The sequence below is a fragment of the Urocampus carinirostris genome, chromosome 19 (genome assembly GCF_059441175.1).
Source record: "Urocampus carinirostris isolate Australia breed hairy pipefish chromosome 19, RoL_Ucar_1.0, whole genome shotgun sequence".
Lineage (NCBI taxonomy): Eukaryota > Metazoa > Chordata > Actinopteri > Syngnathiformes > Syngnathidae > Urocampus > Urocampus carinirostris.
Window position 1 is genome coordinate 14,414,543 of NC_142367.1, and position 13,339 is coordinate 14,427,881.

The 13,339-nt window shown below is 38.0% G+C and overlaps 1 protein-coding gene across 1 annotated transcript; it reads left to right on the forward strand.

Annotated features, from left to right (window-relative positions):
• Positions 1 to 1,173: 1,173 nt before the first annotated feature.
• On the forward strand, positions 1,174 to 12,154 carry josd1 (Josephin domain containing 1). Its single transcript, XM_088323423.1, has 5 exons — positions 1,174 to 1,336; positions 2,987 to 3,476; positions 4,925 to 5,053; positions 11,009 to 11,203; positions 11,319 to 12,154. Exons 2-5 carry the CDS (start codon positions 3,208 to 3,210, stop codon positions 11,416 to 11,418), a joined length of 693 nt encoding a protein of 230 aa, XP_088179549.1. The 5' UTR covers positions 1,174 to 1,336; positions 2,987 to 3,207; the 3' UTR covers positions 11,419 to 12,154.
• Positions 12,155 to 13,339: the final 1,185 nt, after the last annotated feature.

Genomic DNA, 13,339 nt, shown 5'->3' on the forward strand with positions numbered 1-13,339 from the left:
CAACACTGATTTTTCATTTTCTACCACAAATCAATTTATTTGTCATGAGAATAGCTCAATAAAACGTTAATCAATTTAGACAATGCGGCAAACCAGATATTTTCTTTGACCAATCACAGCGACGTTCAAAACTGACGCCATCAATGCGCGACTCGTGTGACTTTTTTCTGTTTGTTTTTAAAATACATAGCGATATTACACACAAAAAAATGGCATGAAAATGTTGAACAACAATACAAAATATAAATATTGTCATTAGCATAAAAATGCCGATTACGTTTTCTTTGCAATCAATAAGTTGGTACAATCTTGATAAAATCAGTTTAAAAACCACATATAACTTCAAATACGTAGAAAAAAAGGAAAATACTAAGTACATATATTCTGTTGTGTATGTACATTAAGGCGCAACTGGGTGTAAAAAGTGCCTTGTTCTGTGGCTCTCAGCCAAGAAGTAATATGTTTAAAATAAAAAGAAACAATATTAGTGTTTCACTCAACACAAGGAGGATATCTTTACGTATGTTATGTTGCATAGTACATTGACAAGATTTTTTAAAGTAGGGAAACATTTTCATATTTTGAGGACAAAATATACGTCATTATTTTATGAAAATTAGAGTTTGCTTTATTGTCATTGATAAAAATATAATGAGCATTTTTTTTAAACATGTAATGAAAGATTAAGGAGAAAAATACGATCAAAAATAATGTTAGTATAAAAATGCAAACATATCTAAAAGGTAGTAAGGTAATATGATTCTTATATTCCTTTAATATTTGTTTACTATATTGATGTAAAAAATCTCAAAGCAATTGAGAGGAAGAGGCCCATATAATTCCGGCTTTTCCACCCCTTTTTTCTTTCTGTTGTCATTTTAAGTGTATTGTGAAAAAGTAGATTTTAAATTCATTTAAATCTTGCATTTGGAGGAACAGAGAGAGAAAAGATGTCAACAACATTTTACTGGAACAAAGTTGAAGGCATTCTTCATATATATTTTTTTGAATACTCTAGTAGATATATTTTTGAATAACAGTTTGGAGCTAAAATCTTTGAGTCTAAGGATCGAGAAACAAAAAGGGCGGAGTGGTGGGGTTCTAGCCCCGATTTCCCCCACCCCTCTCCCTCAGTTCCAGTGACGCACGCCGTCGCGGCAACATGGAGCCAGCAGCTCACCCAGTGCGCATGCGCAGCCACCACGGCGGAGCCACTTGGTGGAAAAGTGACAAAAGACAAAGGAGACAACTGCCTAGAGAGGGAAAAAACATCGCGCTCCGTTTTTAATCATCAAAACTGGGGCTCACAACCGACGGATGGTACTGGAGCGGTTGGGTGAGTTGTCGTCGCCCAAAAGAGAAGTTATTAAGGAGGGGAAGGAAAAGAGGAGGCGCTCTTGCTTGTTTGCTCAAGTCAACATTGTCGTAAGCACGAGACACGTCGAGCTAGCTTTGCTTTATGCAATCTGGACACACAAATCGCTCCTGATTGTACACAGAATTTAGAAACAAACACCTTGCTGGAGGATTTATTTTTTGTTTGCTGGATAACAGACCAGCCAGCTTCCTTCCAGACTGCTCAGGATGTTGTTGACCTTCTCGTGCTGGGCTCTGCTGAGCGAATCCAAATGTATTCTCTTTTTGTCATTACCATTTGAAATCCAGCCTTGGGCTCGTTTTTAAAAAAATGTAATTAGTTACAGTTACAAGTTATTCCAGTTAAAAAGTGTTAATTTTACTGACACCCAGAAGTAACGCGTTACTGTGAAAGTAACTAGTACAAATTACCGTAGATACTCACATTGAAGCTGACCTCCTAAAACTGATTAAAAATAGCCACTTAATAAAATAAATAGAGGAAAACGTGGACACCAACCTGTGGAAGCGGTAAAGCCTTAATTTTTCTTGGCTTGTGCAATCTTCAGAGCTTGCAAACTAATAGTTGAGACACCCCATATCCAATTTGTATTTTGTCTCCAAACCACTCGAATATCTCCTTCTTCATTTCTAGGTAATGTCCAAGATATTTTTTTTCCTCCATGCATGATGTATTGCATGGATGTGAATTCTGTTTGCCTCATTGTTCCTGTTTAGGCCACGCCCCCTACCCACACGCTGCCTACTATTGGCTACTGGTGACACACAACCAAATACATACGTTGACCCCCTGATTTCACTATTTTATTTTACAGTTTCAAATACGGCTTAGATGCAAATATATACGGTAGGGAGGATATCAGTAGGGAGAAATGACACATCCTCGTACCACAGTAAATGTATTCACTTGTATTTTGTAGATCTAAACAGGGTTGGGTAGGGTTACTTTAACTTGATTACTTTCAATTACTTTTGGATTACTCCAATACCAAATATGCCAACAAAAGACAAAAGAAACTAAATATAAATAAAATGACTAAATTTTGCGCAGGCTTGGGGAGTAACGGAATACATGTAACGGCAAAAATGATGTTGGCAAGCTGTTTGGATTGATTTTCATTTTGTTTCTGTCGCATTTTATGTTAGTTTTGTCGGAGATCAAAGAGATCAAAGCTTGAGAGAAAGCTTACCACATGTTGTGAGTCACAATTTTATTCATATTTAGTTTCTTTTGTATTTTACTAGCATATTTGGTATTGGAGTAATCCAAAAGTAATTGAAAGTAATCAAGTTAAAGTAACCCTACCCAACCCTGGATCTAAATAATACATCCTAGCCTCATTCATTTGTTGTGTTCAGCATGGTGTTACTAGCAGAAGGATGGTTGTATATGACTTCTTAAGCGACGGGGCAAATGCCAAATTGCAGTAAACAATGTAATTCACAATCTTATTTTAAGTAGTGGAATAATGCCCCATGTTGTAACAACAGTGAAGCTACAAAATGATATCAATAACACGTTACACGTTAATTGAGTTCCAGGAACGTGCCCCTTTGTAACGCTTTTCTCCCAACACTGATGAAATCTCACTATTTGTGTCAATTTTAGTTTGTGGAAGTTTGGCACCCTGGCGATGGAAGAAAGGAGGAAAAAACTCTAAACTGGAAGAAGCGATTGACCTCAAATCACAGAGGATGGAAACCTAATCTTTGATTTCAGGAATAAATGATCCAAACGCCATCTAAATTACAGACAATAGAGCCCTCTCGCCGCTTCTCTGTGGTTACCATGGCGACAATCATCATGATTGAATGACTGAATGACGCGCGATGGGGAGTAGGAGCAAGACGGGGCTTCAAGAACTGGGGTGCATGCCCTGGAAGGTCAGCAAGCAGAAAGGTGGTAGTTGCACACCTGGAAAAGCGGAAGATCCACCTCAGGATGTCCTCGCCTTGGAGCCGGCGATGCCGCGACTCCCACAACCGGCAATCTACCACGAAAAGCAGCGGCGGGAGCTCTGCGCACTGCACGCGCTCAATAACGTTTTCCAGGATGGCTCCGCCTTCAGCAGGGACACACTACAAGAGATCTACCAAAGGTAAGGCCAAAACATTCCTGATTAAAATCAAAATGTAAACCATCCTCAAAAAGTGCTAAAGCAGTGGTTCTTAACTCTGTTGGAGCTACCAAACCCAACAAGTTTCATATGTGCATCCACCAAACCCTAATTTAGTGTATGAAAAAAAAATCTAGAAATTTTGTTTTTTCAGATCTGCGACTACTTGAGCCAAGATGTATTTACTTATGTCCTCTATTCTGTCGCTGATGGTGTTATTAGAAAGACGAATTTAGGATAATCAATCGTCATTGGCTGCAGTATCTGATTTCCGATCTTAAATACAGTGGACTTTACAAGTGTTTCACAAATGGTATGCGGCTTCCCCTGGTTTTATCATTGACATGATGCTTCATATGATGAGGATTGGTTTGTTGAGTGCTACAAACGAAGAGCAGGCAGAGTCGAATCAAATCTCTCTCATCACGTTGAATTCAGCAAATTTTGTGTTCTTGTATTCCCCATCCCATTCCTATCAAATATTTTTTAAGTTTTCCCGGTGTGTGGCTAGAGTTGCCCAACTTGGCATTGCAAATCATCCAGATAGTATGCCGACTCCCATCCTGTTCTGCGATAAATGAGAATTACAAGTAAGATCTTGGGCCTGAGCCCGACCCAAAAGTCGAGTTGGGTCGGTCCTAAAAAGGCAATTCAAGTTCGGGCTAGTCTTCTCTTTTCTGACTTTTTCTTTTTTTAAATTGTCCACCCATCACTGATCTTGTCATTATTTCTTTGTGTCCGCGGTAGAGGGTGTTGGATTCTGTCCCCCTTTTCGCGCGATCGTCGCACAGATCTTCAACCCAAGCACAAAAAGAAACAAAGAAAGGAAAAGAGGATTTTTTTTTTAATGTAGCGAGGGAGAAGCCTGTCCCGGTCCTCACAAATAAGATGAAAGTTCAGGTTTTTGTCGGGCTTAGTCTCTCAAATCAAGTTACCGTAATTGGTTAGACTTGGTCTGCGTTGGGCTTTAATGCCTGGGTCAATGCCTAGCCCCAATCTTATTTCTAATAAGAATCCATAGCATATATATTTATCCGAATACTTATTTATTTCCCCAAAGTAGTTTGGATTGAAATATGAAGACATAATGTACTTTGATGACATTCACTTGTTGGATTACTCCTGAGTGGGCTAAATTCTGTGCAGGATTTATTGGCTCAAGCAATGTCACATGATCGTCTGCAGCCAGTAATGGCTATGCGGACCATCGGCACTTTGAGTGACAATTTATTGCCTGAAAAGTGTTTTACAAATAAATTTAAATTTTTTTTTATTGCAAATAGTCATAATGAGTCGGTGGGATTCCGCAGCAGAGGCTCCTCGAACCGCTGAGACTGACTTAATGTACTCCTAGGGTTCAATCCAACCCAGGTTAAGAACCGATGTGCTAGAGAAGGAATGCAAATGGAATCTTCTCTTTTATGGGTCAGGCTTTCGCCCAGCACTCTGGTGACGCCTCACAAAAAGAGCATGCTGGGAAACGGGAACTACGACGTCAACGTCATCATGGCCGCCTTGCAGACACGAGGTTTCGCCGCCGTCTGGTGGGATAAAAGGAGGTAAATCAATTACGATACGGTGATAGCTCCACCATAATCCGTTCAGGATCGGTGTTGACACCCAAACATTTCTACATCCCTTTGCATTCCAAAATATCCAAAAATACAAACAAAACATGTACTTAAACTGCCATAAATACCCCAAATATTCATAAAACATCTATCTAATTAACCACAAAGACCCAAAATACAAATAAAACAAGTACCTAAACAACTATAAATACCCAAAATATTTCAAAAACATGTACGTAAACAACCCTAAATACTCAAAATATGAGTAGAATATGTACCCAAATCACCATGAATACCCAAAATACGAATAAAATGTGGGCTTAAACAAAATAAATACCCAAAATATTATTAGACGTACCTAAAAAAACGTAGAAACCCAAAAATATTTATAAAACACGTACAACAATAAATACCCAAAATCTGAAATAAACGTAGTCCCCAACAAGCATATATATCCTAAATATTTATCAAACGCACCTAAACAACCATTATTACCCAAAATACAAAAAAAAAATTGACTAAACAAGCACTAATACCCAAAATATTTATAAAACGTGGACTTAAAAAACAATAAATACCCAATATATATATATATATATATATATATATATATATACTTAAAAAACACAAAATATTAATAAAATACCTGGCTAGAAAAACCCTAAATACACAAGATAGTAATAATACATGTACTGGAAAAGACCATAAATACTCAAATATTCATAAAACATCTTCTTTAACAATCATTAATACCCAAAATACGAATAAAACATGTACTTTAAAAACATAATTACCCATACAACCATAAATACCCTACATTTCTATAAACGTGTACCTAAACAATAAATACCTAAAATATTCATAAAACGCACCTAAACAAGCATTACTACCCAAAATATTTATAAAACATGTACTTAAACAAGCATTACTACCCAAAATATTTATAAAACATGTACTTAAACAACAACAAATTCCCCAAAAATATATAAAACATGTACCTAAAAAACCCCAAATACACAAACTATTGATAAAATGTGAACTGGAAAAGACCATAAATACCCAAATTATTCATAAAATATCTTCTTTAACAATCATTAATACCCAAATTATGAATAGAACATGTACTTTAAAAAAACATAAATACCCAAAATATTTATAAACGTGTACCTCGACCAGTGTTTTTCAACCTTTTTTTGAGCCAGGGCACGTTTTGGGAAGACTTTGCGGCACACCACTAACCAAAAATGTTATAAAATGACACTTAACCGTATGTTTAATTACAATATAATTTATAATTTCCCCAGTTTTTACAGCACAGACACTTGACAATGAAATAATATTTGCAGAAATGATTCATAAATGTTTTATAAAATTTGAAACTTTAAAAAGTGACATTGGATAATTTCTCACGGCACACCTGACAATCTCTCACGGCACACTATTTTGTCGCGTTACAGTGGTTGAAAATTACTGACCTAGACAATCATAAATATCCAAAATAAGAATAAAATGTGTACTTTTACAGCCATAATTACCCATAATGCAATTAAAGGTATACCTAAAATATTCATAAATTGTGTACGTAACAACCTTAATTACCCAAAAGATTGATAAAATGCCCCAAATATTGTTAAAACATGTACCTTAAGAACAATAATTATTCAAATGTGTAGATAATAAAGATGAAACATAATAGAAATACAAAATATACAACACAATTTTGAACCATTTACTGCACCATTTAAGCAGCAGTTAAATGGCGGTATTCGGCACGCATTTCCCTCTTCATCGCAATCGTTGTGCTCACTTTACCACAAACTTCCATTGGCGCTCATTTCTCTTAGACACACGTTCAGTGTTATTGGAGTTCAGATTTTTCGTCCGAAAACCGAAGCAAAAAAAATTGGGCGGGTCAAATCCGTATTTGTTCAAGTACTGAGGTATCACTGCACTCTTCGGTCTGTATCATGATATTCTTCGCTCTTATCTAACCATTTAACACGCAACTTATATCTGACGAAATTGTGCGCTGACTCTTTTTCACCGACACTAAGCGACCTCAAGTGACATTTGCTGTCAACACACAACGTCTCCCTCGGAGGGGAGTTTTAACATTAATTTATGACCACATCAGTGTGTCCTATACCATATAAAGAGGTTTGGTAGGGTTACTTTAACTTGATTACTTTCAATTACTTTTGGATTACTCCAATACCAAATATGCTAATAAAAGACAAAAGAAACTACTTATGAATAAAATGATGACTCACAACACGTGGTAAGCTTTCTCTCCTGGCTTTGATTTCTTTGATCTCCGGCAAAACTAACATAAAATGCGACAGAAACAAAATGAAAATAAATCCAAACAGCTTGCCAACATCATGTTTGCCGTTCCATGTATTCCGTTACTCCCCAAGCCTGCACAAAATTTAGTAATTTTATTCATATTTAGTTTCTTTTGTCTTTTATTAGTATATTTGGTATTGGAGTAATCCAAAAGTAATTGAAAGTAATCCAGTTAAAGTAACTCTACCCAACCCTGTAAAGATTACATAATAAAGTGGCATTGTTGATTTTGTATTGTCTAAAAAGAGCCAGAATTCCAATCACTAATCAGTTGTCAACTCATACGTTTTCCTAATTTCCCTTTGTTTTCTGATTATTTCAAATTGTGTAAACTGTATAACAATTTTTGTGGGTGAAAAAGAACAATTAACAAAACTAACTTTTACATAGTCTGTCTTTCTGTGAGTAAATAGGTGCTGTGCTGTCTTTGTAAGCTGTATTATCACTTAACAAGGGAATTGCAATCATTAATACGAAGAACAATCGGCAATTGACAAGTATGAAATAACCTCCTGTAAACCTTTGAAGAGGAACCGGCCTCCTGTCAATGCAGCAACCACAAGAGCAGCGGTACTGATATTTGTTGCAGTAAATTACCGAAATCTTAGATATCGGTGTTAAATTTAAATAAACTTAAAACTGTCTACTCGCTGATTCTTAGATATCGGTGTTAAATTTAAATAAACTTAAAACTGTCTACTCGCTGATACGATATCTTTAAATGGTACAATATCGGCATAGTAACAACACTATTTTTAGTGTAGTTAGATGATGATCAGATTTTTGATTGCATGAAACTCTCGTCTTATTTACATACTTTGTGGGCGTGACTTGTCGGCTATGTCGTTGCCCTTAATAACTACTGGATTTATGATTCAATACTAGGACACACATTCATCCTAGATCTAGCTTCTGGATATTGTTCTAAAATCTGAGGGCCATTTTGCTCATGTAGTATTTTTTCATGTGCAGCTGACACACTCATTATTTTTTACGTCAATACCCGTCAGTGGCACTGAATGTGTTATCGTTTGAAAGCAAACTTTTTTTTTTCTTTTTTCTTTTTTTTTAAAGTCGGTTTTATTGCAGTATTTCTGTGTCCAGGCATTGTCAGGAAAGTCCTAATTTAAGTTTGTGGTTGTGGCTGACATTTTGGGATCGGTATAAAAGTGCAGGAATGCAGATTGCATGACAAAAGGACTTAGGGAAAAAATATAAGAACTCCTTAGTTAGACTGCACTCCATACGGTCAGAGAAGCCTCATTGTTGACGTAAATTAAATGAGTGCCGGTGCATTCTTCTGATATATCGTAATCCCTCGCTACTCCGCTCTTCGTACTTGGCGGCGTCAGTGCATCGGTGGTTGAAAAATCGTCCGAGATCCATTATCCCCGATCGCATATTACTGCAAAAGAGGGCCAGCGACCCTTTATCCCGATCCTACATGTTTGCGATTTCAAAATGGCAGAGGACACTTTTTTGGGGACCTGGCGGCTCTGTTCTTAACCATTATTTTCACCTAGAACGAACTGCACCTGTGCAGCTGTGATGCATTATCCTTGTTTGCTTATTGCTGGGAGCGGGGACCAGTAGAAGCCACTTTTCTCGGGGCACCTAAAATGAAATGTTTGTGGCTGATAAAGATAAAGCAAATTTTTGTCTCGTGTTATCCATTCTCCCTGGTCAATTATTGCTGCGAGCAGGGGCTGGCAAGAACGCATGTTAAAAAACGTGGCATATCGCGGGGTTCGAGTCCCCATTAACTGCCATAAACAAAGGATCATAGTAGTCTGGCCAAAACACTAAGTATAGAGTAGAAATCGATCAATTATCATTGATTATTGGCGCCGATTTTTTGGAATTTGACAAATATCGGTATCGGCATTTTTATTTATTCGACGGGCCGATTGATTATATTTAAAAGTGGGTTATTAAGGCTCAGATGCAGGTGAGCATATCCTTCCCTCTTTTCTTCTCCTTCCTTCTGTCTGGGACGCTACCCACCCCGCGTCTTCTGATTGGATACTATCCTCATTCTGCACCGTCTGCAGTCACACACTTTAGCCCAAAACAGGAGTTCAGATGCGTAGAAGGTAAACACTATAAACTCCTCCGAAAATGTAATCAACATTCAGGTGCTCTCCATCTCACGACTGACGTTACAATGAACAGGATAAAAATGTTAAGAGTGGAGTAAACTTGAGATTGAGATTTTCAAAAGTCCTTGCCATGGTAGAAAAGTGCGTGTGTGATTAAGAGATCGTGTAAAAAGTGTAATTAACTTGTTTTAAGGAAGCAAGTACAGATGGAGACTGATTTATTATTTCCTATTATAACATTAGTTCGTCAATCAAGCGTTTTTGTTGGAAAGCACGCTAATGTTAAAGGCTGAGTGATTAGCTAGTACCATAACAATAGTTTATCATTAATCTGGCTTTTAAACAGGAGTGTCCACACTTTGCAATTAACAAGCTCCGTTGAAATATTTATTGCTTTTTGCAATACTAATTTTACCCTCACATTTCTTTGCAAATAGTATTTAACTTGTTTTATCTACTAATATTTATTAAATCCTCAATATTTAACTTTAATTGAGAAATACCGCCTACCCTGAGAAATCATCACACTTTTTGTTTTAGGTACTTTTAAGTCATGTTGGTTGGATTTGACTTTTGACATTTTTATTGAATTATTGTCAAAAAATCTGAGAGGTATTGAAATCGTTTTGTACCTTGATACAAGTTGCTGCCAAACCTAATTTTATTTCCTGTTAGTTTTTGGTTTAATGAAAGATTTGTCTTGTCAAGTTTTATTTCAATTTATAACAAATATTCTTACTTTTTGCATGATTAAAAAATTCTAAAAATATATCGTTTAATGTCCCCCCTCTTAATGCTGTTAGGAATTAAATACATTAAAAATGTATCGTGTGTTTGAATTAGTTATCTGACTCCATTAACCAAACACAACTTACATTCGCCTAACAATGCATGCTCGTTTCTTTATGGAGAAATGAGCAAGAGACCGGCATTTCCACACGGGGGCAGATTTATTTTCCTAAAGTATTTAACTAAGTGAATTCCATCGAATTAGCCGATTTAGTGTCGCTCTTCGTCGAGCCTCTCTCTCGATTGTCCCTCTCGATCTTCTGAAGTTCCTCTGCCCACGTCTTTTCACAAGCTGGCGTGCCGGCTCCTCCTACTATGGGCGTGCCGACTCCTCCCATGGGCGCGCCAGGTGCCAGCTTCACCACCTATTCGCCGAAGAGCATCACGATGTTTGTCCTTGTGCGTCTGGCCTTCTCCCGTCAGCACTCACCGGAATTCTGTTATCAAAATACGTCTGATGCATTCCAGACAGCCTAACCTTCTAATGTGCCTTGAAGAGAAACATTCAGTGAATCTCTCTACTGAGTACATGTACTTACTTTGTAGTTAATTTTATAATATCCTTTATAAAATGTATAAAATCCTTCAATACTAATGATCAGTATTGATCCCAACCCGAGAACCCATATCCTTAGTACAAAGGGCGGAAAATGGTAAGGAGACCCAAGGACAAAAAAACGACATGACAGACTCTGTCTTTGTCCCACAGGGACGTTTGCAGCATCCAACTGCCCAACGTGACCGGCTTCATCCTCAACGTTCCGTCCAATTTGCGTTGGGGGCCCCTGCAGCTGCCCCTCAAGCGCCAGCATTGGATCGGCGTCCGAGAAGTGGGCGAGGTCTACTACAACCTAGATTCCAAACTGCGGGGCCCGCAGACCATCGGGGGCCCGGACGAGCTGAGGTAAGCGAGTTAAAGCGCAATCAGCAGCTGTTTGAATTTGGAACTGTCCCTAAAGCGGCAAGAGTCGTTTTTGTTGTTCTTAACCTCGTTTCTGTCCAATTTTTTTCTAAAAAAGGAAATTCCTCCGCCAGCAGCTTCGAGGAAAAAACTGCGAACTTCTCTTAGTGGTGTCGGAGGAAGTGGAGGCCCGGCAAACATGGCGGACCCCCAGCTGAGGACCCCGGCCTGGGATTTAGTTTTTTTTCCACGGGTGGCGGTTTGTTTACATGCTAACTGCTGGACTCTTGTGAATGGATGCTAAGTATTGAAGAAAGCAAAGAATTTCCAGGAAGGATTCCTGGAGAAAATGCAAATTCTAAACTTTTCTTTTGTTTCATTTTGAATATTTTTCAGTCTACTGTGATCAGTTCACGAGTCCTGGGACTACTTTTAAAAGGCTGTCCCGTGTCTTTGACCATTTATTTACTCGTTAGATAATCAACTCATTTACCTTCAGCTAACTAGCGGTTAAATTGAAAAACGGGACTTCTGACTTTTCAATTTCAAATGGATCGAATTTCTATTCCCGTCCTTGGCAGTTGGTGACCTCAAACAACAATTGTTTGCACACATGCACAGAACAATCCATTGGAGAGTATATAAGCTTTTTTATTATTATTATTACGATAGCCAGGCAGGCACTAAACCGAGGAAAGCCAATTCCTGTTCTTCAGGTAACCGCCATGTCCTTCTTTCATCTATTTTGCACTCGTCAGACCACAGTTTTCTCGTTCCGCAGCTTTCGCTTTATATTCCGGATCGTAATCCGAATTCTATCGAAGTAACCTGACCACAATCTTTTTTATCGAGTTTCGGTTCACATTGATTGTTTTCGATATTTCGCTGAGCTCGTTTAGCGACATGGGAAGAGTTGAAATATCTAGGATCAATGACTTTGGATTTATTGCACAAAATGACTCCAGCTACGTTGCTTGATTTAAAAGTTTAAATGAATGTAATTGTGCCGACTTTCGAAGTTGTTTCGATTTAAATATTGCAAACTTAAGCCTAAAAGACACTTAAGTGAATATTCATGGGCTTGTTCTCAACAAACCAAATATGTAATTGACCATAATTGATCTGTCCCATTTTCTAACAGACAGGTTTCCCATTTACAGTACATGCATCGTTTAAGCTAACCCGTCACCAGGCTGGTAGACGCACAACTGTAGATTTTTTGTCGGCCTTACGGAATGTTTGTCTTAATTTAGTCTAATCGTGCAGGGTTCGGTCGTCAAAAATACCATTGTAGTTTTATTTTCAAAGAGCCTTATGGGAGATTTGTTATTGTAGCGCTGAGCTCATTCATTGTCTTTGGGACAATACCAGCCTTAACTTGTTTACATGAAAAGGTGAGCGGACAGGTTTGTATTCCAAAGCGTTCATTTTTGAGGCAATCGGTTATTGATGTCTTGAAGAATTTACTTTTTTTGTATATCCCAATCTAACGCCATATGATGTCTCACAAAAACTGTATTTATCTTTGCCATAGTAATCAATATTATAAGGTCCGGTTGAAAGGAAAATCATGTGTGGTTGTTTTTCTGCATACATTTCAAATGCTTTTGATTGCACTTTATGTCAAAGCTGCAGTGCGAGTGTATTAAATGGGCCATCGCTCTGAAGATTGTATTGTCATGTTTATATTTTCTTGTGTTTTTTCCCACACAATATTTGAACAAACATTGGTTTCACCGACAGCGCAGTGGTTAGGGTCATAAGATTGAACCTTCCTGTGTGGAGTTTGCATGTTCTCCCCGTGCTTGGGTGTTTTCTTTCGAGGCACTCCGGTTTCGTCCCACATTCCGAAAACATGCACATCAGCTTAATTGGCCGGTCCAAATTGTCCCTAGGTGTGAATGAGCCGGTGAATTGTCTGTCCCTGCCCGAAGATAGCTGGGATGAGCTCCAACACGCCCGCGACCCTACTGAGGATAAGCGGGGCAGATAATGGATGGATGATTTTACCGTTACGGCATTCCTTGATTGTTTTGTGGTTAATCCATTACATACCCACCTAGAGAGAGAGAGAAAAAAATAGAGAAAAGCAAAGCGACAGAGTAAAAAGAAAAAGGCAAAGGAGATAAAGGGAGATAG